This window comes from Bos javanicus, chromosome 24 (genome assembly GCF_032452875.1).
Source record: "Bos javanicus breed banteng chromosome 24, ARS-OSU_banteng_1.0, whole genome shotgun sequence".
NCBI classification, from domain to species: Eukaryota; Metazoa; Chordata; class Mammalia; order Artiodactyla; family Bovidae; genus Bos; species Bos javanicus.
In genome coordinates, this window is record NC_083891.1 from 60,467,939 (window position 1) to 60,494,558 (window position 26,620).

Genomic DNA, 26,620 nt, shown 5'->3' on the forward strand with positions numbered 1-26,620 from the left:
CAGAAGGAGCATCTTATTAGCACAGGCTGAGTGGAAGGAGTCGGCAAGACAGAAAGCCAAATTGAGAGTGAAGGCAAGAGGCAGAGGAGAGAAGAGGAGCACTGATCTCCTGGACCTCAGTGGTCCAGACTCCACTGTGTCCGTTCAAAGGAGATACCTCCCGATGGACACCTTGAAGCCGGTCAGCTCACCTTTCCAAAGCGAGACGGTATTCCCGTTACATTGTCTTTCAAACTTCTAACGCTAACAGCTGTCACACAAGGTGATCCAGCAACCTCGTGAGACATGTTATATGAGTACCATATAAAGTACACATAAAAACATACAGGCCTAACACATTTGTCTGTTGCATCATTCTTTATGCTTTTCTACAGTTTCAGAAATTTTCTAAAGTGCAATCTGTATGAGAAAACCGTGTTTGGGAGGCCGGTGAGACAGCCTCCAAGGTTGACACCACTGTCAAGCGACCGGTGGAAACCGCACCTCCCGCTCCCCAGCACTTCTCTTATTCCATTAAACGGGAGGCTGCAGCGCCTTAAAACAAAACCCCACAGAAAGGATACAAGGAAAAAGGCCCTGCGGATGTCATCCAGGCAGAGGTCTCGACACTGGGCCGCGTCAGTGTTACAGGCAAACTGGATGGTGGAGACCTGTGGGGTGAGAAGAGAGAGAACGCACAATCCCTTCCCTCCACCTGTAGGGCAAACTCACTGTCTCAGCTACAACAGCCAGGAAGCCAGCTTGTACTGACACAAAACATAGAAGTCTCTTCCTGCAGCTTAATTTCACTTAATAAAATCTGCCAAGGTAAAACACACTGTTAATAATACACTGAACAGAGTTGTAGCAGTGCCGTACGAGTAACAAAAGCGACACTTGGGGTTCCCTTATCCTGTACAAATGCTTCACTTTAAAATCACTATGATAATCTTTCCCTTTGCTAACACCTGATTTCTCAACGTTCTGATCTTCTCAAACTCAGGTATAGAAAGACATTAAAAAAGCACTGATAAACTAAATATTTCTCTGTATAAATAAGTAAAATATTTCTGTCCTGCTAAAATAAAAACTCTCTCAATTCCAACAAGATGGGTGCACTCTTGCTTAACCCCCCTTCCCCCACAAAACAAAAACTCATGGACAAGTTTAAAGGGAGGCTTTCCCTATCTCCCACTTCCCATGTAATCTTCTACTAAGTTCAGAAGATGCTTTAATCTTCTTCTTTAGAAAAAGACGTATCTTTCAGTTAAAATATAGAATTTAAAAAATAACACAATGAGCCTCATTCTTAATTTAATAATATTTAGTTATTAAAATATTGAATATTTAATACTAAAGACAGTCTGATCATTTACTTAAATCTAATTAAAATTACTTTTTTATGTATTGTTTTAATATTCCAGGGCCGAAAGCTTAAAACCAGTAATTACTCAATAATATTTCAATAAAATTTCTTTATTGAAATTATTTATTCTAAGTCATCAAGTACTCTTTGCGAACTCAACTAGAACCAGCTAAGGCTGAATCGATGGATCAACTATGAAGGTATTTTCCTGCAGCATCCATTTTATCTGACCTCAGTAAAACTGTAAATATTCTATCATCAATTTCTTATAATTATCTTCAGTTTTGAAATAAGGGCAAGAGATATCAATCAACTCTCCAGCCCAGCATGATAAAGGTACCCTTAATATTTGGTTGGCTTTTAGCCAATTCGAAGGACGTTATGTTGAATAAACAGTCTGAGATTTGGATGGAGGCCACATCACTACGGCGACAGAGTAAGCGCTTTGGATTAGAATCACTAGAAAGAGAGACTAACCCTGGGAACACATGTCTCACTTCACGGTCAGACTCATGCGCTGATGTGTGGCAACACGAATATTCTTCCAACAAAAATAAATGGAAGGGAAGAAAAATTAAATGTGAAAACAAAGGGAAACAAGATAAATAACACTCTTTGCCCTCTGTTCTTTCACTTATATTAATGGCTTTTTACATCAGAGAGTCACAAACAGTCTTTAAGAAAAGCCCAACCCATATGTTCATAAAACAATAAAATCATGCTTTTCTAAATGAAAAGTTCCTTACAAACTGTTTGACTTAATTTTTAACTTAATTATTAATATGTTAAGTAGTACAGATTTTTAAGTAGAATTTTTTATTCTGGCTGTGCTGTGTGGCATGTGGAAATCTTAGCTCCCCAACCAGGGATCAGATCCACGCCCCCTGCATTGGAAGCGCAAAGTCTTAACCACTGGACAGCCATGGAAGTCTTAAGTAGAATTTTTGATGAAATATTGCAACTTCCTCATGGGATTAGAATGCGACTATTTTAGTATTCTCAAATGCAAGAGCGCTTTTGACAAGCTACCTTCTGTTTACAGGAGACAACAGAGTGTTGCAGGGTCTCTTGCTCCATGTGTATCCAGACAAACATCAAACAGGACAGCACTAACGGAAAGAGAGCTTCATACCTGAGGGGTCAGGGGTGGGCATGGAAGTGAGAGGGCAGAAACGAAAGGAAAAAATTAAACACAAATGCAAGTTAAAACAATTTTGATAATACTTCTAAGTTACATTATCACAAAATTTAATTTTTTTAGGTTTTCCAGAGGAAGAAAGTAGGGAAAGAAAGCAACATTTAAATATAAACTCCAACACCATCTTTTTTTGAAATTTATCAAAACTGGAGACCATTACGCGTTTAAAATAGCAGATATTTAAGTCACTCGTAAGGTAAATGACAGAAGTGCACCAACAAAGAAAACATAAGGCAAAGGCAAAAGTCATCAATATAAAGAGAACAGCAAGATAAACATTTCAAATTTCTTTAAAAATGGGTATAATACAGGAATACAAACCTCTCAAAAAGAAAAAAAGAGCCTATACATTAAAATATGTTTGACTTTACTGAAAACTGATATAGAAATTAAAAAATAGATTACACAGCCACTTAAAATATTTACTCATTAAAAAAATAATCCAGATAAAAGTATAATAAAAGAATAATTATAAAAGTATAATAAATACTTCCTGTAAGGCAATCCAGTACTATGCATCAAGAACCTCAAAACTATTCACATAGTACAATCTAATAATGTTCCTTCTAGGAATTTACCCTGAGAAAATAATCAGACATATGCACCATGATTCCCATATGAAGACATTTGTTGTAATATGTTTACGGAAAAGAAAAACAAGAAAACAAGCTAATATTCACAGGGGAGTTTGATTAAATAATGTACAGTACTTCCCGAGGCTGGTGTATAATGTGGAAATTATAATGTGGACAAAGGAGAGATGTTCATGAGATGACACAGTGTCAGACGCTTTTCTAGTCCTTTTCTGCCCTAGTTTAAGGCGTGTTTCATTTCTGTAATCCCCCAGACACTCTCCACATGACGGCAGTTGTCATCTGCTCTGACCACGTTTACTGACGCCTTCCCCAGTGGTCTGCAGAGTCTCTGCCTGCGCCAGTCTTCTCTCCACACAGGCCCAGCTCAGAAGCACTTGTTGATGAGCTACTTAACTGGGTGGAAGTTATAACACAAAATTAAGCAAACCAAATCGAAACAAAACTACCTGTATTTCTCATTCAACTTTTTCAACTACCGAACTCTAATCCATATGGTACTATTTCCTAAACAAGAGAAAGCAAGAAAACCAAAACCCTTTAAATGTGACCACCAATCGTAAAACAAGACCCTGAAAACTGGGCAGAAGAAAACATTCAGCTTTGAGAAAGCATATATAAATCACTTGGTATATATGGTTTGGAACATCCAAGGATACGAACAGACAATACACATGCGAGAAAACACTACTAGTAAAACAAGTGCAGAAAATACACAAAGCTGTACTGTTTTCGGCCTACTAAAATAGCTTTTGATATTCTTATGTATAAATTAAAGTACAAATACTGCGACGGATATGATGAAGTGCATCCCCTCATAGGTTGTTGGTAATATTATAAACTGGTGCTGTTCTTAAGACAAAAGTAAAAACAAAAGTTCATATTCTATGGCCCACTTATAATACAGCTGAGAAGTGAGCAAAGAAAATAATCTATTAATAACTATATAAAAAGCTTACACAAAACATATAACTCAAAATATTATTTATGATACTAAGAATTAGAAATAAAGTGACCAAAAATAGGGGAATAATAAAAGCATCAAGGAGTAGCGATATTACATAATATTAAAAATCTATTAAAATGATTCTTAGGAAGCCTGTAAACCACCTGGGAAAATGCTTCTAAAATTAAGTAGAAAATAAAGATACAAAATAGTACATGGACTATCATTAATACTGTATTAAAAAGATAAGTACAGAGCTAAGACTGGAAGGAAATATGACAGAAGATCAAGAGGAGGGGTAGGGTTAGTATATGATTTTCTTCCTTATCTCTACTTCGCAAAATGTGATTGTATGATGTTTACAGTGATTTAAAAAAAACAATTGAAAAGGAAAGATTTAGAATGCCTGCATCCTAGCCATTCTTGAATATACAGTTCAATTTTCACCTAAGTCCGTGATGGCACCAATTCAATCCCTTTCTCTAGTCATTCTTTATATCATATTTTCACAATAAACTTATGATAATTTAACTGCAGAGTACAGCATGAGAAATGCTGGGCTGGATGAAGCACAAGCTGGAATCAAGATTGCCGGGAGAAATATCAATAATCTCAGATATGCAGATGACACCATCCTTATGGCAGAAAGTGAAGAACTAAAGAGCCTCTTGATGAAGGTGAAAGAGGAGAGTGAAAAAGTTGGCTTAAAGCTCAACATTCAGAAAACTAAGTTCATGGCATCTAGTCCAATCACTTCATGGCAAATAGATGGGGAAACAGTGAAAATAGTGGCAGACTTTATTTTGGGGGCTCCAAAATCACTGCAGATGGTGATTTCACTGTAGCCATGAAATTAAAAGACGCTTACTCCTTGGAAGGAAAGTTATGACCAACCTAGACAGCATATTAAAAAGCAGAGACGTTACTTTGCAAACAAAGGTCCGTCTAGTCAAAGCTATGGTTTTTCTAGTAGTCATGCTGAGCGCTGAAGAGTTGATGCTTTTGAACTGTGGTGTTGGAGAAGACTCTTGAGAGTCCCTTGGACTGCAAAGAGATCCAACCAGTCCATTCTGAAGGAAATCAGTCCTGAATATTCATTGGAAGGAATGATGCTTGAAGCTGAAGCTCCAATACTTTGGCCACCTGATGGCGAAGAGCTGACTCACTTGAAAAAACCCTGATGCTGGGAAAGATTGAAGGCGGGAGGAGAAGGGGATGACAGAGGATGAGATGGTTGGATGGCATCACTGACTCTAGGGACATGAGTTTGAGTAAACTCTGGGAGTTGGTGATGGACAGGGAGGCCTGGCATGCTGTAGTCCATGGGATCGCAGAGTTGGACACGCCTGAGTGACTGAACTGAACTGAATTGCTGCATTATATAATTGCCTAACATTGTAAAATAGAGTCCACATTATATAGAAGTTCACAACTGTTACAGACCTGGGGTATACTAATTATTCTATCCATATGTCTGTCTAGTGTTCAGGATACTAGAAATGTGAAGGAACACAACTGTTGACTAATTGAATCAAGGTGTACTTTGAGGATAAAAAAAAACATGATCTTAAAAAATATTTGTATTTATATGTGAAATTATTCTTTCCTACCACATAAAAATAGAAATTCCATAGTTCAACAAATAGTGCTACAGATTTACTTCTTTTCAAAACTATTATATACAATTTTTGTAAAATGTAGGAGAATAAATCTGATAAAGACAATCTTCTTATGAGACTTTATTTCTTTAGAAATGTCTTTAGACAACTAATATCTCATATAAAGTCTCTCTATCTGAATTAATAAACTGAAATACCAATAAAATGTCATTATGGGCTCACAGTGTACTTAAAAGTTAGACTAAGTTAGGATCTGTTTAGTTTGGTCTCTGTGACAACTGAATTGGGCTGAAAAGACATTCAGTTTATATTACACTTTGTTAAGCAAAGGAATAATCAAAATTTTGGAAGAACATGTTTAATCAACTTAAGAAAACTATTTTTAAGTATTACAATAGCTTCCATTTGCATAAAAATAATCAAATGCTGATTAAAAATGAATCTTCTTTATTCACTTAATCAAGGATGCATTGTTAGAATTTAGAATTTCTATTAATGTACTTTTGTAAAGTAATAAAACTGCATTTCTTTTAAATATCCTGTAATTCTCACTATTCACACTTATTCACATAGAGAACCCTCTGGGTTGTCCAAAATAGTGGTATGGAACAATGGCAGGCGGACTACGTTTTGCAAAACTGATTTGCCATTGAAAGATGTACTAACTGAGATTATTAGGCTCCTGTTTCAGCTACCTCTGTTTTAATTATTTTTGCAAAGGTAAATACTTTTTGATGTTGCAAAATATATTTCTTAATACATTCATTAATAAGGACACACTCATCATTAGTATTCTGATTTCAGATGTGATTTTTCACTTTTTAGATTTTTTTAAATTAAACATGCTTATGATAATCTGCTTTGGTATATTTTGACAATGAAATTGATAATTTAAAACACTAGAATACTAAAAAAAATTTTAAATAAAAGATAAAACACTAATACTTTCCCTAATATAAGTCATATGATTAACTCACTCTACACTATGAAATATTTTTGACTTCAAATTCAACTTTAATTACTCTTCCTTCCTTCTTTTATTCCTAATCCAGGAAACCAAATCTATTTCTAGATTTGTTTGAATTTTTGAATCTATAATACATTTCTTTAAATATTTAGATTAAAAGATTTAGATTGCTTTAGAATTTAAAGGCTCAAAAAAGATCTTTAAGTGACTATGTAGGAGCTGGCACATATTCTGAACACTCGTAAACATCCACCTCCTAAAGACAACCTCCGGGTGTGAACTTAATGAAACTTGTGTGCTGTCCCAAATGGAGGGTTAGAAATGATTTTTTCTTCTACTTTTTAAATCTAGACTAAAACCTTGTGCATATTCTAATTCATAGGTACTTTAACGGATTCTGATTATAATTGAACTATTTATCCTGAAATGTCACCAATAAAGGAGAAAAGAGTGAATAGCATTAAGTCTCATTATGTTTACACTCTTGAGTAAGAACACGCTGACAGACTTCAAGTTTTATTTGAAAACTGAAAATTCTAGGCCTCAAGTCAAGGTGACTGGTGAAAATGTCCAAGTTGTTCATATTACATCTTCACAGACACACAACAGATCAGGTTCTGGGGGAGGAATGAAAAAACAGGTATGGGGAACTTTGTTAAGAGAAGGAGACTACAAGAACTCCTGGGTTCTAGATCACTTAGGATGTTAGAGTATACTATGAAAAGATTTTGAGAACATCCCTCTAATTCTGATATAGGAGATACCAGGCTTCCCACAAAATGAACCCAAGTCTTGGACACAAAATGGCTTTACAAAATCATATATAAACTATTGATAGATAATAATCTGTTGATAGCACAATGGTGAATCCCTAGGTTTATTCTAATTGAGATCAAGATCCTATATTTGGACTGAATTTTGAAACTCAGTAATGTGCATATTTTTTGCCCCCATAAGGATTTAAGTAAAGATGAAATAAAATTTGAAAGCAAATGAAGAACGCTGTTCTTCAGAGCAGACACAGAGAGTATCATTGTTCTCACTGATTTCTAGAGAATGCTTCAGACTAACCCCAATCAAGCTGTTCTTTTTTGGTTTTACAAGAAAACTTCAATCTTCAATGAAAATGTATTCTCTCACTTTTAAGAAAATATTCTAAAAGGTTTCTGAATCAAAAGGAATATTTGGACTATGACATATTTAAGGGTAAATATAACAGAAGATGTATTCAAAAAAAAATGAACAAATCAAAACATAATTTACAGTGGATGAAAGGAAAGCAGCAAAAACTAAAATTTTTATAAGTCATTGTTTGAGATTTAAAATTCCTCTACAATCTATCTGAACTTTCTAACACTGTATTAAGCAACATTTTAGCAACTTCAGGAAATAAACAGAAACACAAGACAACAGGTAATACTCTGAAAACGGTACGACAAAGAAAACTGCAGAGAACAGATAAAGGCATAGACAGTTTTTACAGAGTAAAAATGCTTGCAATGCATTCTCAAGATTCACATGTTTTTCATTTCCAGAGGTTAAATTCTTAGAGAAAGGTCAGTATATCATTTAAAACTTGCTACTAAAAATTAAAATCTTAAAACAGTTTATACCCTGTACTTAGAAGTAGGTAGGTCGACATCGAGGAAACAAGAATGCTGAACAATCGATCAAAGAGGACCGGAGGGCTCAGGAGAGGCATGACGAAGGAGGAGGCTGCAATAAAACAGATTTGGGTGGAGTCAGTATGAGGGACACAGAGTACAGAGTTTAAAGCACTGAATAATCTATTATCACTTACAGCATTTATCGCTTGTGTGACATTTAAAAGGAAACTACACTTGCCCTACTCATTTTTGTAAGACACTTAAAACTCCATATGTTTAATGACATTCCCTCACTTTAACCACATTTTAGTTCAGATTTTTTCAGTGTATATCCTCACTCTTGCTCACTGTAATAACTCCTAAGAGAATAATGTAAATAATAAAAATAAAAAATATTACTCAAGATTCAGCCACTTTTCTCTTAATTAGACATTTAATTCAAGACAGAGGTTGATTTTCCCTAAAGCCCACCCCTCCCCGCTTTTTCCCAAGTTTTCCCACTGCAAAGTATTGCATTGAGAGTTATAGCATGCTAGTTAGAAAGGGAGACAAGAGAAAAGGAGTTCACCACTCAAGAGAGCTGTAATAGGAGTAATCCAAGTAAGGGAAGTCATCTTTCCTTTCAGGGTCAGAAAGCAGTCACGTGACTGGGGAGAGCAGATGAACTGGGGCAGGGGTGGTTACAGCTCAGCTAGGAAAGAATCCGCCTGCGAGGCAGGAGACACTGGTTTGATTTCTGGGTCAGGAAGATCCCCTGAAGAAGGGATAGGCTACCCAGTCCAGTATTCTTGGGCTTCCCTGTGGGTCAGATGGTAAAGAACCTGCCTGCAATGTGGGAGACCTGGGTTCGATCCTCGGGTTGGGAAGATCTCCTGGAGGAGGGCATGGTAACTCACTCCAGAATTCTTGCTTGGAGAATCCCATGGATTCTGGTGGGCTACAACAGTCCATGGGGTGGCAGAGAGTCAGACATGACTGAGCAGCTGAGCACAACTAAGCATAAACTTCCCAATCTTGATTCTGGGAAGAAAATGTGCATAATTTCCTAACCCTCCTGGTTAAGATTGGCAATATGTGCCCCACTCTGCTAAGCTGTATCAGTTGGGTCCGACTCTCTGCAACCCTATGGACTATAACACACCAGGCTCCTCTGTCCATGCGATTCTCCAGGCAAGAATACTGAAGTGGGTTGCCAAGCCCTCCTCCAGGGGATATCCTCCCCCAGGCATCAAACCTGCCTCTCTTACAGCTCCTGCAGTGGCAGGCAGGCTCTTTACCATTAGTGCCTCCTTTGGAATTAATGTTTCAGTGGAGAAATAGCTCCAGAAAGAGTGAAGGGATGGAGCCAAAGCAAAAACAATACCCAGCTGTGGATGTGACTGGTGATGGAAGCAAGGTCCGATGCTGTAAAGAGCAATATTGCATAGGAACCTGGAATGTCAGGTCCATGAATCAAGGCAAATTGGAAGTGGTCAAACAAGAGATGGCAAGAGTGAATGTCGACATACTAGGAATCAGCGAACTAAAATGGACTGGAATGGGTGAATTTAACTCAGATGACCATTATATCTACTACTGCGGGCAGGAATCCCTCAGAAGAAATGGAGTAGCCATCATGGTCAACAAAAGAGTCCGAAAGGCAGTACTTGGATGCAATCTCAAAAACGACAGAATGATCTCTGTTTGTTTCCAAGGCAAACCATTCAATATCACAGTAATCCAAGTCTATGCCCCAACCAGTAATGCTGAAGACGCTGAAGTTGAATGGTTCTATGAAGACCTACAAGACCTTTTAGAACTAACACCCAAAAAAAGATGTCCTTTTCATTAAAGGGGACTGGAATGCAAAAGTAGGAAGTCAAGAAACACCTGGAGTAACAGGCAAATTTGGCCTTGGAATACGGAATGAAGCAGGGCAAAGACTAATAGAGTTTTGCCAAGAAAATGCACTGGTCATAGCAAACACCCTCTTCCAACAACACAAGAGAAGACTCTACACATGGACATCACCAAATGGTCAACACCGAAATCAGACTGATTATATTCTTTGCAGCCAAAGATGGAGAAACTCTATACAGTCAACAAAAACAAGACCAGGAGCTGACTGTGACACAGATCATGAACTCCTTATTGCCAAATTCAGACTTAAATTGAAGAAAGTAGGGAAAACCACTAGACCATTCAGGTATGACCTAAATCAAATCCTTTATGATTATACAGTGGAAGTGAGAAATAGATTTAAGGGCCTAGATCTGATAGATAGAGTGCCTGATGAACTATGGATGGAGGTTCGTGACATTGTACAGGAGACAGGGATCAAGACCATCCCCATGGAAAAGAAATGCAAAAAAGCAAAATGGCTGTCTGGGAAGGCCTTACAAATAGCTGTGAAAAGAAGAGAAGTGAAAAGCAAAGGAGAAAAGGAAAGATACAAGCATCTGAATGCAGAGTTCCAAAGAATAGCAAGAAAATATAAGAAAGCCTTCCTCAGCGATCAATGCAAAGAAATAGAGGAAAACAACAGAATGGGAAAGACTAGAGATCTCTTCAAGAAAATTAGAGATACCAAGGGAACATTTCATGCAAAGATGGGCTCAATAAAGGACAGAAATGGTATGGACCTAACAGAAGCAGAAGATATTAAGAAGAGGTGGTAAGAATACACAGAAGAACTGTACAAAAAAAATCTTCATGACCCAGATAATCACAATGGTGTGATCACTCACCTAGAGCCAGACATCCTGGAATGTGAAGTCAAGTGGGCCTTAGAAAGCATTACTACGAACAAAGCTAGTGGAGGCGATGGAATTCCAGTGGAGCTATTTCAAATCCTGGAAGATGATGCTGTGAAAGTGCTGCACTCAATATGCCAGCAAATTTGGAAAACTCAGCAGTGGCCACAGGACTGGAAAAGGTCAGTTTTCATTCCAATCCCAAAGAAAGGCAATGCCAAAGAATGCTCAAACTACCGCACAATTGCACTCATCTCACACGCTAGTAAAGTAATGCTCACAATTCTCCAAGCCAGGCTTCAGCAATACGTGAACCATGAACTTCCAGATGTTCAAGCTGGTTTTAGCAAAGGCAGAGGAACCAGAGACCAAATTGCCAACATCCGCTGGATCATCGAAAAAGCAAGAGAATTCCACAAAAACATTTATTTCTGCTTTATTGACTATGCCAAAGCCTTTGACTGTGTGGACCACAATAAACTGTGGAAAATTCTGAAAGAGATGGGAATACCAGACCACCTGACCTGCCTCTTGAGAAACTTATATGCAGGTCAGGAAGCAACAGTTAGAACTGGACATGGAACAACAGGCTGGTTCCAAATAGGAAAAGGAGTACTTCAAGGCTGTATATTGTCACCCTGCTTATTTAACTTATATGCAGAGTACATCATGAGAAATGCTGGGCTGGAAGAAGTACAAGCTGGAATCAAGATTGCTGGGAGAAATATCAATAACCTATGATATGCAGATGACACCACCCTTATGGCAGAAAGTGAAGAGGAACTAAAATGCCTCTTGATGAAAGTGAAAGAAGAGAGTGAAAAAGTTGGCTTAAAACTCAACATTCAGAAAACGAAGATCATGGCATCTGGTCTCATCACTTAATGGGAAATAGATGGGGAAACAATGTCAGACTTTATTTTTTTGGGCTCCAAAATCACTGCAGATAGTGACTGCAGCTATGAAATTAAAAGACGTTTACTCCTGGAAGGAAAGTTATGACCAACCTAGATAGCATATTCAAAAGCAGAGACATTACTTTGCCAACAAACTTCATCTAGTCAAGGCTATAGAGAAGGCAATGGCACCCCACTCCAGTACTCTTGCCTGGAGAATCCCATGGATGGAGGAGCCTGGTAGGCTGCAGTCCATGGGGTCACTAAGAGTCAGGCACGACTGAGCGACTTCACTTTCACTTTTCACTTTCATGCACTGGAGAAGGAAATGGCAACCCACTCCAGTATTCTTGCCTAGAGAATCCCAGGGACAGAGGAGCCTGGTGGGCTGCCGTCTATGGGGTCGCACAGAGTCAGACACGACTGAAGCGACTTAGCAGCAGCAGCAGCAGTCAAGGCTATGATTTTTCCAGTGGTCATGTATGGATGTGAGAGTTGGACTCTGAACAAAGCTGAGTGCCGAAGAATTGATGCTTTTGAACTGTGGTGTTGGAGAAGACTCTTGAGAGTCCCTTGGACTGCAAGGAGATCCAACCAGTCCATTCTGAAGGAGATCAGCCCTGGGATTTCTTTGGAAGGACTGATGCTAAAGCTGAAACTCCAGTACTTTGGCCACCTCGTGCAAAGAGTTGACTCATTGGAAAAGACTCTGATGCTGGGAGGGATTGGGGGCAGGAGGAGAAGTGGACAACAGAGGATGAGATGGCTGGATGGCATCACTGACTCGATGGACATGAGTCTGAGTGAACTCCAGGAGATGGTGATGGACAGGGAGGCCTGGCGTGCTGCGATTCATGGGGTCACAAAGAGTCGGACACGACTGAGCGACTGAACTGAACTGAACTAAGAATGAAGACAGATCCCTCGGGAGGGCATCCTGGATGAAACTTATAACTGTTTAACCATGAGGCAAGTCTGTTAACCCATTTAGGCCATCTCTTATCATTCTCAGGGAACAGAAGAGCACCAGAACATAGTACCATCTGAACACGTTTTTTAAAAAATCCAAGAGTAGTCTCTCTATTGTCATGTAGAATAAATTTAAATAGTAACTCCAGCAATCAAGATAATTTAAAAGGAACAGTCTACATAAAGCCCATAATGAAATAAAGCTCATACAGTGAAAACAGAGTTACATTTACAAGAGACGCTTCTTGTCCAGCTCCACTTACACAATGACCACAGTGTCTGGAAAAGGTGCAAATCAAAACTTGGAGAGACACGTCAGTTTCCTGCTGTATTTTTATACATCTGCTTGGATTTTAAGAGTAATCCAAGGTAAAACACTCCTATCCCTTAATGCTCCTTGTAAGGCAAAGATCCGCCCAACGATTTTTTATTAAAATGATGAACAAAAAGCATTTTTAAACAAATAAAGGTTAACTGCACATCACATCATTCATAGGCGACAAACTGTCGTCTTCTCCTTTTTTTAATGAAAAATCTGGACTTCCCGTCTGCCCCTGCCTTCCAGCTGGAAGGAAGAGGCTGCCTTTAAATGGCGTGTTCGCTCCACATGCACATTCTCCAGAGAACGACAGAGGAGAGCGCTCTGAAACACACAACTGGCTTTATAGATGTGTGAGGTGTTGGGAGGTGACTAAGCAATGCTATTTTCTGCAAGGGAAATACAGATGAAATTTAACTGCTTCCTAGTCCCTGTGTAAGAACTGAGAATTTATGAACTGACATTAAACTTCAGCATAGGAATCTCTTCACAAAACCTTCTTCCCTCCTGGAATCACTTTTTATCAGGTGTGAATAAATATGCAGCCTTATTATCAAGTCATAAATATTCTCTCAGGAATTCTTATTAACACATGAATGCTCACAAGAGTTCTAATTTTCTTTATCAAATTCTAGCAAGAGACAGAAATAATAGGTACTCGTTATTTTCTCACAACAAATTTGTTTCAGTAACAATAATACAGATGTAAATGGATAATTTTAAGATGTACCGTGATGGAAAGTCACCTCATTCGATTTGATTGACCTCTTACCTAATATTGTCCAGCTAACAATCTGATTAAGAAGAGGCAGTCCTTGTTTCTTGAGTAGACTGTGATGGGTGCCGTACACAACACACATGGAAAACACGACGCTCAGCATCTGAAAACAAACCCAGAAGACGTGAGAAGAGAGGAGGTGGTGAGCGGCCAGGTATATACTGGAAAGATACTTAGAAAACCGCTTCAACCGCTGGAATCTGGCCAAAATGCTATTGAAATTGGACCAGCTCACCTTCCTGTGGCCAAGACCAAGAGTCGGAATTCCTGGACTAAGCAAAGGGCCGTCCTTTATAAGCACGAATGAGGCACTCTACACTTTCAACATACGTTACCACACTGTGTCTGCTTGGGAATACGTTCTCAATCTTGAAGGTTTCTTAAATCACGGGCATGCAGAGGGTGGACTGCACACAGCCTGGTGTGTCTGCCTGAATGTCTTCCCCCTCTGGCCTCACTCACGGCAGGTCTGTTTACACATTCAGTACACATCTGTGGCCTGAGGGGTCACTGATGCTGAGAATGCAAGGAGTGTAGAATTCTTTAGGGAGTACACATAAACTGGCAGAGCTGGAAAACTATGGCTTGTAGGCTGGTGCTTGCTTTTAGAAATGCTGCTTTATTGAAATCTTGTTTTCTTTACTGTTGTAGTCACTCCCGTTCGTTTACCTATTGTTGATAGCTCCCTTTGCCCTACAATGGTAGAGCTGAAAACTGACAAGACTCCATATGGCCCACAAGCCTAAAATACGTACAGTCTGGCTCTTCAGAAAAATGTGTGCTGACCCCTGAATTAGTGGATTAACAGCCAGTTTAAGAAATGAGCTAAACTATGGTTGTGAACCAAGTAAACTCTCTTCAAGTTCAGATTAGCAACCTGATCACCAAATCCTAAAGACACATTTAATTTACTCATGTTTTCAGTGAATTAAGGAGAAATGCTGTCAATAAATCTATGACACAATCCGAGGATCCTTTCAATTGTAAGACACATTCTCATTTCAGATACGTTAAAATGTGAAAAAACACAAATCTTCAAATCAAACATATATGTATATATGGTACACAACAGAGGAGTGAATGCAAATTAATAAGGTTAATATAAGGGAATTTTTTTAAAATCAGATTTACCTTATATTTAGGAGCATTTCTAACAAAATCCATAAGAATTTTAACATGGTATTTTTTGTTCCTAAGAGTGAGATGCAGAAACACTCACCTTTGTCAAAATATTCACTATTACGGGTGAATTTTGTCAAAGCTACTATGGTTTAGTGTAAAGCCAATCCGTGTACCAAATACAATGAAAAGATATGTTTCAATGGCTTGATAAGATCTTTAATTAAAATATTTCTCTTTTTCATATGTTCTGTGTTGTTCTCCAGAATGAGTTAACATCTTTCATGTGTTGCATATTTTAATTTTTGAGTGTTCTTAGAACAACTATTATCCCAGCTTTACTCTGAGTAAATTTTTTGAGAAGAGTCAGATATGTTTTCTTTTTAATCAATGTTCTAGATGTGGCTTATTTTTTATTGTTTAAAAGGAAAAAAAAAAGTGACTTCTACTCTTATCTACAGTAAAGCTATCATTTTACAGAATATGACATCATATAACCTCTTACCACCCTATTGAATATTGTCTCTACTGATTAAAAACAAACAGACTGAAGCTCTATTACTGAAAATCACACATCTACGTACAAAGAGTAGCTGGGAATTAACTCAATTTGGAAACATCAAGTTCAAAGTTCTTGTCACCACTCCAAAGCCACCAACCAAGGTGAAGTTTATTTTCTCCTAGCATGTCATCTGAAGTCTTAAAGTGGCTAATCTTCATATAAACATACTCAGCGGCTGCTTTCACTTCAAAGAACTTATTCTTTCCTGACCCTAAAGAGGACAACACAGAATCTCAGAACAGAAGAAGCCCTTTTCAGTTCAACCTCTTGGTCAATACCTCTTCAGTTCAGTTCAGTTCAGTTGCTCAGTTGTGTCTGACTCTTTGTGACCCCATGGACCGCAGCACGCCAGGCCTCCCTGTCCATCACCAACTCCCAGAGTTTACCCAAACCCATGTCCATTGAGTCGGTGATGCCATCCAACCATCTCATCCTCTGACATCCCTTTCTCCTCCAGCCCGCGATCTTTCCCAGCATCAGGGTCTTTTCCAATGAGTCAGCTCTTCGCATCAGGTGGCCAAAGTAGACTTATACCTCCTTAATCTCTGCTCTCCAGGCATTTAGCGGCGAGGGGGCAGGGGGCAGCTCCTGTTGACCTTTTTGCTACTTTAGAGAATGTATTTCCTTTATTCCTTCTAGAGAATGTATTTCCTTTTAATATCTTAAACAGAAAACTCTCTTCTCTGCTCTTTTTATTGAGTAGTAAAAACATGATGGCATCTTAAGAACGAGATAATTAAATACAACCATAAGGTGCATTTTATCATGTCATATATATAACATACTATTGAAAATCTGTAACCCACCTGTAATAGATGTAACACCAGCTCTTCATTTATAAAACTATCTTTTCTTTTTATGACAGATGTTACAACAAACAGGGAGAGTAGAAGAACCAGCAAGCCTGCACCCACTCTGTTTTAAAACACAATTCACAATAGAATAGGTCAGTGGCAAACTTATATGGAGACTATTTATAAACTTCTTTTCCTCTCAGCCTGAGTCCTGCTCATCTGTATCAACAGTTCTTGAACAGGACGGACAGGGAGAGACTGATGAAAGGAGCGGAAGGGTCTTTACAGAGACAAGAGAATCAGAGCAATGGGAAGTAACAAATAAATCAAAATGTTTGAATTCATCTTTGCACATGCTGTTTACAGTTTAAAACAACTGCAAAATGTTTTCACTTAGTAATCATAAGGTATGGCTAAGAGAGAATAGTCCTAGAATTCAATACTGTTTTTTGAGCTCTGCAGATAAATTGATTTCACAGAATAATTTCTAATCTAAGTCCATAATTATTATTCTCACAGAAATGAGAATAAATGTATTAATTTATAGATAACACATACTTTAAAATTAACATATACTTTAAAAATATTGTTGTGGTTTCTTTCAGTTAAAAAGAATACCATCATCTATTAAAGATTGAGTTAGACTGCTAAAAAATTTCCTTACACAGAGTTCAAAAGAAAGTAATGAAGATGATTACATAATTAGAAAACAAGAGAGTAAAAGGTTAATAAAATAATGATCATTTAGCTTCCCAAGCACATACACACACAGCCAATAGATTATATGATAATAATTTAAAATTAAAAACACAGGTAACCAGTAATTTTACAGATTCGTTTGGGACACATTGAGGGGAAATAAACCTAAGAGCAGCAAGGAGAATTCAAGTAAGGTATAAAGAATTTTCTAACCGCATACGTGATTAAACATGAGAAAGCTGTCAAGGTGCACAGAGACGCCCCCCTCCCCAGTGGAGATCTTTATGTTCAAAGTAGAAGAGAATTTCATCTTTCTAAGACATTAAAAATGTGGACTTGCTCAAAGGCAAAGACAGATTGTATCAGTCATCAGCAGCTTTTTAGACATGTTAATTTCAGCAACTGAACATGTTTTTCATGTGAAATCATGTACTGGTTCCCCCAACATACAAGAGCTTCTAGACATTTTTTAAATTGTTGGAAATTTAAGTTACCACTGGCACAATTTCATTTTTTATGAAGGCCCAGAAGCATCTTCAGGGAGTTTCAATGCCTCTCAGAGCCGGGCCAAAATGGTGACTCATGGTTTAGTATTAATATTTTAACTTCCAGGTTGTTCACATGATTTTAAACTCATGGCCAAGATGTGGTTCATATAGTGTTGATTGAGAAAAACAATTGTATTCAAAAGAAAGTAAGTTAAAATAGTGTCCATACACTAAAAAGATATCTGGCTTTCGTCCAACAACAGGCATAAGTGGGAACACGGCCAGTAGCAAACAGAAGAAAATCCAACTCAGCGAGATGCTCTAAAATAAAGAAAAAAGTTATCTTTAGACATTATGGTACAAACAACTGTCTTCGTTGTTTCACAGACTACATGGTTGTGAAACTAAGAGGAAAATTCAAAGCCTTACATTCGTTTACTCTAAAAGTAATATAGCTACTACCTGTGAAGGATCTGTTAAGTTGGAGGTTCTCTATTAAGTATGATTTAGGTATTATCTCCTTTAATTCTCACAATAACCTCAAGAGGTAGGCTATATTATTCACAGTATTTCAGATTAGGATACTGAGCTCAGAGACGTCAAAGTGTGTAGCACCAGATCTATGACTAGTAAATGAAAAAGCCAGGATTTAAACCTGGATTTAAACTCTTTCAAAGCAAGCACTTCATTCAATTCTTTGTGCATGCTCAGTCGTGTCTGACTCTTTGGGACCCCATACTTTAGCCCACTAGGCTCCTCTGTCCATGGGATTATGCCAACAAAGAATACTGGAGTGGGTTGCCCTTTCCTCCTCCAGGGGATCTTCCTGACCCAGGGATCAAACTCACATCTCCTGTGGCCCCTGCACTGGCAGGCAGGTTTGTTACCACTGAGCCAACCGGGAAGCCTCATTCAATTTATAGTCTACCGTACGCTGATGACATCTTCAAGAAAGCTGGCCTAATATTAAATGATTGCATCCAGGAGGGATAAAAGTAAAAACATTTCTGTAGTTAGATTAAGGCCAAAAAATTATCAATAATTCCACTAACTGGAATATCTTGTAGGTTCTCATACAAGAGAAAGAAGAAATGTCTATCTTTGTGCTACCTCCACCAAAAAGCATCAAAGTGGAAACATGAGAATATTTTTTGTAGCACATTGTAATTGCCTATATAGTTAAAGGCAGAAAATCAGGGGTAATTATAATAATCATTCAGTAAAAAAAAAAAAAAGTTGTGAAATACGAAGTATAGGATGATTCCTTTCTTCCTCTTTAAGAATGAATGTGTAGGAAAAAATCCAGAAGAGTTAACAACATGCAATGTCTGGGTGACGGGACTGTGGGTGGTTTTTTCCTAAATCTTTGCTTATTTGTGTATTCTCATTTGTCTTCAGGGATACATGTAATGCATAAAAAATAAGCTCTGCAAAACATACACAAAACAAACAACAACAACAAAAAAACCCCGAAAATCAGGAGTAATTCTATTTTAAAATCATCTATCATGAACAAATTCTTCTCCAGAGAAAGCATGATGGGGCCCTGGACCAGGGGACGTGACCCCTCGGATCTGAGCCCAGAACACGGCCCCTCCTGCCAGTGCTCTGCTCTGGGCAGCTCCTCGGTGGCATTTAGACATTTGAGGCTAAAGGAACCTAGGAAGCCTTTCAGAGAAGGATGTATCAACTGCACTTCTTGAGTATTTCAATCACCAGAAGATGAGTTCACTTTGCTATGAAAATCTACACGAATCACTGACACCTTTAAGTCAATCTCAGTCCTCCTGTCAAAAGGATCAGGATCTTTATGTAAGGACACATTCTACGCTTCTCTTAAAAAATGAACAATTCCCAGAGTTAAAACACATATCCAAAAAAGTCGCTACGAATCTGCCCAGGGTTGAAGTGAGTAGTACTTAGACCTTTGCTCGAGTCCACAGCGCAGTGATAAACGGCCAAGCGGCGAGGGCAACGAGTCCAGCTGTGAGCATGTAGCGGTAGAAGAAACTGAGCACCTGAGAATGTAATTCAAAGAAGACAGGGAAAAGGAGGTCACTGCCAACGAGATATGCACGTGCATGAAAGGGACCTGAAAACGTGTAAGTGGTAAATTACTTACTAATACTTCAACTCCCAGGATAAAGAGCAAGAGGTATCCAAGGAAGCGTCGTGGAGGGAAGGTCGACAGTAAGGTAACGAAGCCTTGAATAACTGGGATTCTGTGTAACAGGATTATTTATAAAAAAATTATTTATAACCTATGTTGAGTATAAAAAATTAGTTCTCGTATAGCAAAACATTAAAATCTTGTGTGTAGAAATCAGGAAATTTTCGATTCATAGATCTTTAAAAAACTAAGATAATTTCTAACAGATTTATTTCAATGCTTTAACTTACCTACATCTTTTTTGAAATCTGTAAGTATATTAGGAAAAATGTATCTTCTGAATTAAGTTGATAATGATCATAATAATTTGCTTCGTTTTTTATAAACACTAATGACAATAAATGAGTCTTACTTGATCTGAGTTTAAACATTTTGTTGTTCAGTCGCTAAGTTGTGTCCAACTTTCTGCGACCCCATGGACTGTAGCCTGCCAGGCTCCCCTGTCCATGTGATTTCCCAGACAAGAATACTGCAGTGGGTTGCCATTTCCTTCTCTAGAGTTTAAACATGGGCACATGCAATTACAGATACAACATCAGAAATAAAATAAATGAACCCAAATGAATAAAAACTGACAACATTTTTAAAATTCACTAAAATTAATTTTATATTGAAATCTCAACTGTCTTCAACTTAATCTAGGTAGAGAAAATCTTAATTGCACTTTTTCATTGGGCAAAATAACCTTTTCCAAACTCAATTTAAGATGTCACTAATCGTACACTAATTATAATTAAATGTGACTTCACAACCATTTAAAATGTATTACATACTTGAGTACGTTTTACTTTTTATCACTAGAAAAAATTTTTTAGCATTTGTAGTGCATTATTAAGTAGGCAATTATAAAATGTCAGTATGATTTGGTTTATAACCTTTTCTAATTAAAAACAATGGTTACATATTGTCATCAAAACAATTAAAGTACCACGTAGGGAAGAAAAGCTAACACCAGTCAAAAGGAGAATATTTCTTTTGTTCTCAGCAGTGATGATTCAATAAAATCACTTAGTTTTTTTCTAGAAGAAAAGTGAAATTTGATGTTTTATTTTCTTTATCTATCAAAAAGATACAGAACACAGCGTATTTTCAAAATCACAGTGTCCCTTAAAATTTAAATATACATGTGCTCTTCACAAATAGAACATTTAATAATTTAGGAGGGAATTTTAGATAAAACTTCTCATTCTAAAAAGTTTTAAACCAGAAAAAATGACATTAGAAAAAATTGATTTAAATATGTGTAACCAGCAACTGTATTCCTTTCAAATGGAAAAGTAACAGGCTGTTCTTTCGTGTCTTTTTACCTTGTATTTGAAAAAGTTAGTATTTAAAATATTTTAATATTAATTTTATTTTTGATATTAAGAAGAGGTGATCAAAGCTGGAGTTAACACAAATTAGAATAGAAACATACACTGTATCGTTTCAAACGTGCTTGCCAACCCTGACAAGACCCTTATTCTGCACTGTCATTCCCTGGTCTGCTTTTGGGGTCTGGCTTGCTCAAAGGATGCCCAAGATTAAGTTTATATTCTAGACTACTGGTGCAGATGCAGAAATCAACACGGTCCACACCACGATCCTCACTTCCTATGAACATGAACCAACCCTGCGTTTCAGCAATTTTGTTTTAAAGAGCACGAGAGCTCGGCCTTGATGTTTTCTATGATGATAGAGTCCATTTCAAGTTCAACCTGTGAGGAAGTACTTAAAGATGGAACCACAGCGTACAGGAATAATCTCCCCTAATCCTTGCAAGTACACATTACTAGATTGAATTTAATTACAAACTTTCATTCATCTAGGTTTACATGATAGCTGAGAAAGGAGGGGCAAAAATGAAAGGAGCCAAAGCATGCAAACTGCCTCGTGAAAGATAAAAGATAGGCTGGAAACTGGGACGATGAGACTTCAAAAGGCAAGCCACTCCTGACACAGAACAATCCATGTTAATTATTTTGTTTTCACTCCAGATTTTTCTTCTAAAAGATATATGAAGAAAGGAACCGAGGCCAAAGCTGTCTCAGGGAAAAAAAGATGAAGTCAAAAGGGAAAAGTAAAATAAAAAGCGTATTTAGGGAATTCCCTGGTGGCCCAGTGGGTAGGACTCCATGCTTCCACTTCTAAGGGCCTGGGTTTGATCCCTGGTTGGGAAACGAAGACCCTGCAAGCTGTGAGGGGCAGCCAAAAAAAAAAGAGGATGTTTATATGCACCATTTATGCTGTTATACATGAAATCAGAGGGCTGGGAGATTTGACAGTACCGTAAGTCTCTTTCATGACTTATGCTACAGAAATCTACTTATGCTACTTAATGCCTTTGAAATACAGATGTAACTGTCAGTGAAGTGAGAAACAAGACCACAAGACACATTACTTACTCTCTGAGAACCGCGTACCATATTGGCAATGGCAACAAACAGTATACGTAGTAAGTCCAGGGGCAGGCTTGAATCAGCAGGAAGAATGTGACGGAAACGCCAACGGCTACAAAAGCACACAGCAGGAGACGGCTGGGGTTCTGCAAGTCAAACAGAACACTGAAAACACTCTTAAAAGACATTTTATGAAGTAAAGGAAACATATTACTTTCTTTCAGTGACTCCACAACTAGATGATCGATCTAAGAACCGCATTTTAAAAGAAACCTGTCACTGGAGAATAGCGGGAAACCTGGGACTGCGGCAGTTAGGCAAGTCTCCATTTAAGGGGACGACGTTCCTACAGTTTGCTGTCAAATAACTCGTCTGGAACTCTGAGCATAGCTCTCCTTAGTAACAATTTATAGATGTTGACTGAGCTCACTGCCTAGCGCACAAAAGCCCACTGGATCTACAGTAAACGGTGGGACTTCATTGGGAACAACGCCTCTATCTGTTCCAGCTTCAATTGACCAGCCGCGCACGCTGCTCTCCCCACCGCTTAACCACAGGAGGATCGCTCGGGCACATCTTCGCTCCTGCCCCCCGCCAAGCAGCAAGGGAGCCGCTCAGTGGCAGCGCGTGGACGCGGCAGGCCTGCGGGTGCTCTGGGCCGGGAGCAATGAGGCACGTCGTCGGGGGAGGCAAGGCCAGCGATGAGGACAAGAGCGCGCCGACAGCGGGAGGAAGGGGCAGGACTGCAGGGCCAGGCGGCGCCCTCTCGCCTCTGCTCCTTGTTTCCCCTTGCCTTGCTGCCCACGCTGAATAAGGGGACAATTACGAATTACCTTCTGGAGCAGGTGAGGTTAGGGAGGAAAAGCAAATGAGTTTCCCCCTTTATAATTCCTCCCTTCTGCTCTAAAATGTCACCAGAAAGGGAGCGAGGAACCAAGGATAAACTAGAGCAGGGTTTTAAAAAGGAAGGTAAAACACAGCACTGTGATTAAGCGTTTGGAGCTACACAGATCAGAGTTCAAATCCTGCTTCTGTCAGTGGCTCCCTGTATGACCATGAGCTGGAGAAAAAAAAAACAACTTTAAGATTCTGAGACTTAATTTCATCCCATCTATAAAATGGGAATAATAATATTTGTATCTATTTATCAGGGCTAGTCATGGTTAAATGAGATTATGAAAAGAGCTTACCAAAATGCCCATAATATTACTACTGCTTAAGAAATAACGGCTCCTATTATCGCCTCTATTTTCCTTCTCTCCTCCTCTCCTTCTCTGCATTAGTCCCAGCAGTCAGTGGAGAAACCTACCCAGTGACTGGCCCGGGAAATGGAGACACAGGCCAGACAGGATGGAGGACCCCGAGCAAGGGGGCAGGAGGAGAAGGGGCAGAACTCAGAGACGGACAGGGAGGGCCCTAACGCGGAAGGTGCCCGAGGCAGGCAAGCACTGTAGGGATTGAGACTGGTTTCACAGCACTCTGAGAAGAGCAAAATCATAAGAAAATAAATTTAAACAAGTACGTAAAAAGATCCTCGAGGGATCTTCCAGGTCAGCACAGTATCGTATAATTATCCAAACCTTTGACACATAAAGCAACAGACATTACAAATAAATATCTACTTGTAGGAAACCAAATCAAAAAGAAGTCAGTTCAGCTAAAGTAAAAATGGAAAGAACTTTAAATAACAGGAATGGGAGACATTTTCTCCCTCATCACAATTAACTCGGGGCCTTTCCAGATCCTCCAAAAAACACCTGAGGATAATGAACCATGCTGTGTGCACTGAGGTTACCCCTCCATCCAACAGTTCTTAAGTCACACCGTCTATGCCACGCTCTGTACGAGGTGCTGACCAAGAAGGAATTTAATCCACACAGAGATGGAATCACGGGGCTTGGTTTAAGAGGTTAACCTTTTGAGATTTACCCAAGTAACAAGGGAACAGGAAAGCATGCAGATAAATAAGGATATTTACTTCTAAAGCAAAAGACGTCTGAACTAGCAAGCAGAGAACGGATGCAAGTTAAATGCAGAGTTCAACTTGGAGGAGCTGTGGCAAATTACCTTTAAAGAGAATGTTCACTGCAGACCTGTCTGTAATGGTGATACGTCAGAAACAACCTGTATAGTCTGAGGAACACTGTCAGGCAGAAGTGACATCAACTTTGGTGGTGGTTGTTCAGTCGCTCGGTCGTGTCCCCGTGTACGACCCCATGGACTGCAGCACACCAGGTTCCCTGTCCTTCACCATCTCCCGGAGTTTGCTCAAACTCGTGTCAAACTCCCAGAGTTTGCTCAGACTGAGTCGGTGATGCCATCCAACCATCTCATCCTCTGTCACCCCCTTCTCCTCCGGCTTTCAATTTTTCCCAGCATAGCTGGAGTCAGACCGAAAGTTAATTTCAGCGCTTCTGTTCTATTTGCCATCAGTCTGGCTAAACCATTTGACTCACTTTCACTCTCTTCACTGGCTAAACCACTTAGCTTGTCTCACGTCTGCTCCCACGTCCGGAGAGGAGGGCAGCGTTTGCTGCGAGCTCCTCTCTCCCTCCCTCCCAGCCGTCGACCAGCCCCCTTCTCGGTGACGTGCGGTCCCTCCAGGGAGCCGGGGTACCGCGCACTGCTGAAGCCTCCATGCTCCCCAACCGCAGGCACCAGGCTCTGCAGCTGCAGCTCCCTTACCCCCAACTGCTCTCCACGGCCCCTTTTCGTCAATGCTTCCGATTTCTGGCAATGTACTCTTCCTCCCAAACTGCTTAGATGCTGTCACTTCACTAGATGATAAACTCTCACTGAAGAAGAACCAGAATGTTTTCACAAACAGAACCAAAGGGTTCAAAATACTTTTAATGAACTCAACTGCAGTGGTCAGTTTGGGGCAATTTTTTAAATACTGTTTATTTTATATTGGAGAAAAGACAACTAACAATGCTGTGATGGTTTCAAGTGGACAGCAAAGGCACTTGGCATTACTACCCAGCACTCAAACCTCACTTCCTCCCCATCTTAGCCGAATGGCCTTGTGCAAGTTACTTAAACAACTCCAGTCTCCTCTTTTGTACAGCCTGCTTCCAGCACTGTTACAAGCTTAAAGGGGCAAAATAAACTTCAAATAGCCAGCTGAATGCCTAGATACATCCTTCACTAAAACATCTTTGTTTTTGTCTCTTTTCCTGTCATGTAAGAAATTATTTTTATTCTAGCCCATTTCACAATCATTCAAATAATGAAAATTACTTGGGTTAAATAATTTAAGATGCATTAAAGCACTATAAAAATGCAATAAACACTACTGTTCTTCCTTCCATTATAGAAAAATAAAATATAAAGTTGAAAAAACTTACTGTTGGAAATGTGTACAGACTATTACTATCAATAATACACCATCCAGATATATTACTTTTTAGAAGATTTGGACAAGGTAATCATCATTAGAGAATGAAGTAAAGAAAATGGAAGTGGCATATTATCCCTGGTAAATGACAGTAATAAATTTTAAAGAGTAAAGTATTTTAATATAGTAAACCATATATGTACTGTTATATTTTCTCAGTTGTATAAAGTATTACTAAAGAACAGGGGTTTTTTGGTTTTTTTGTTTGGTGTTGAAAGTACAATAAATGAGGGACTAGTTCTTAAAATGAGGATTAGAGGAAGTTCTGGAAATTCATGTTTAAGAATTTTAGAAAGATGAAAAAGGGAAGGACAGTTCCAAAAATATATCCATATTGTTTTAAAAGGAACATTTTGAACAAGTGATTTTATTTCTTTCCAGCTCCTAAACTTAATATCAGATGAAGTTAAATATATCGCTCTGAAATTGTTTTCTGATTACCTATACTGTAGAAAGATATGGAATACTTATAACATGCTAAATAAATATACAAATAAACAGAAAGTCCACACAGTTAATGCCATAGGTAAATGTAAACTACACAGCTACCTTTATAGCTCTCTTCTGTTACAGGACTTATTATTGATACGCTCTTTTCCCCAGTAAAGAAATAGAGATTTCTGAGAAAAAAAGACCCACTGCGACAAAAGCGAGAAAAAAAGACCCACCGCGACAAAAGCGGACGAGAGAGCCAGCCTGGAACAACGCGTACCCTAAGCGAGCGCTCTACAGCTGGTCAGATTCCATTTCCTTCCTCAGGCCTTTGGCCTGGCAGTGTCGCCTGAATCTTCAGTTTTTCTGAACCTACCTTGGCCTCTGTGCTAACGCCTCTCATCAGGTTGCAGTGAGACTTGATGATCAACAGAGACGCGTAAGAGGTCCATCCCACGAAACCAAGGACGACGTTGAAAGCCAGGAAGAACCTGTCATAGGTGTGGTAGTAGGCCAGGCCTCTCAGGGCGAGGTGGATCAGCTGCCGACAGAGCGAGACCTGGAGGGAGCGGGGGCACAGCGGCCACGCGGAAAGGAGAGAACCAGGCGTCA

At 38.9% G+C, this 26,620-nt stretch overlaps 1 protein-coding gene across 3 annotated transcripts in view; it reads right to left on the minus strand.

Annotated features, from left to right (window-relative positions):
• The window catches only part of PIGN (phosphatidylinositol glycan anchor biosynthesis class N), a 105,284-nt gene that overhangs the window by 35,700 nt on the left and 42,964 nt on the right, over positions 1 to 26,620 (minus strand). For all 3 annotated transcript variants that reach the window (XM_061400365.1, XM_061400366.1, XM_061400367.1), the window contains 10 exons: positions 26,385 to 26,567; positions 22,186 to 22,325; positions 19,754 to 19,853; positions 19,557 to 19,649; positions 17,861 to 17,952; positions 16,457 to 16,565; positions 13,964 to 14,072; positions 8,282 to 8,384; positions 2,375 to 2,477; positions 564 to 650 (listed from right to left, as the gene is read on the minus strand). In XM_061400365.1, coding sequence (XP_061256349.1) covers positions 564 to 650; positions 2,375 to 2,477; positions 8,282 to 8,384; positions 13,964 to 14,072; positions 16,457 to 16,565; positions 17,861 to 17,952; positions 19,557 to 19,649; positions 19,754 to 19,853; positions 22,186 to 22,325; positions 26,385 to 26,567 — 1,119 coding nt within the window. The remainder of the gene's footprint in view (positions 1 to 563; positions 651 to 2,374; positions 2,478 to 8,281; positions 8,385 to 13,963; positions 14,073 to 16,456; positions 16,566 to 17,860; positions 17,953 to 19,556; positions 19,650 to 19,753; positions 19,854 to 22,185; positions 22,326 to 26,384; positions 26,568 to 26,620) is intronic.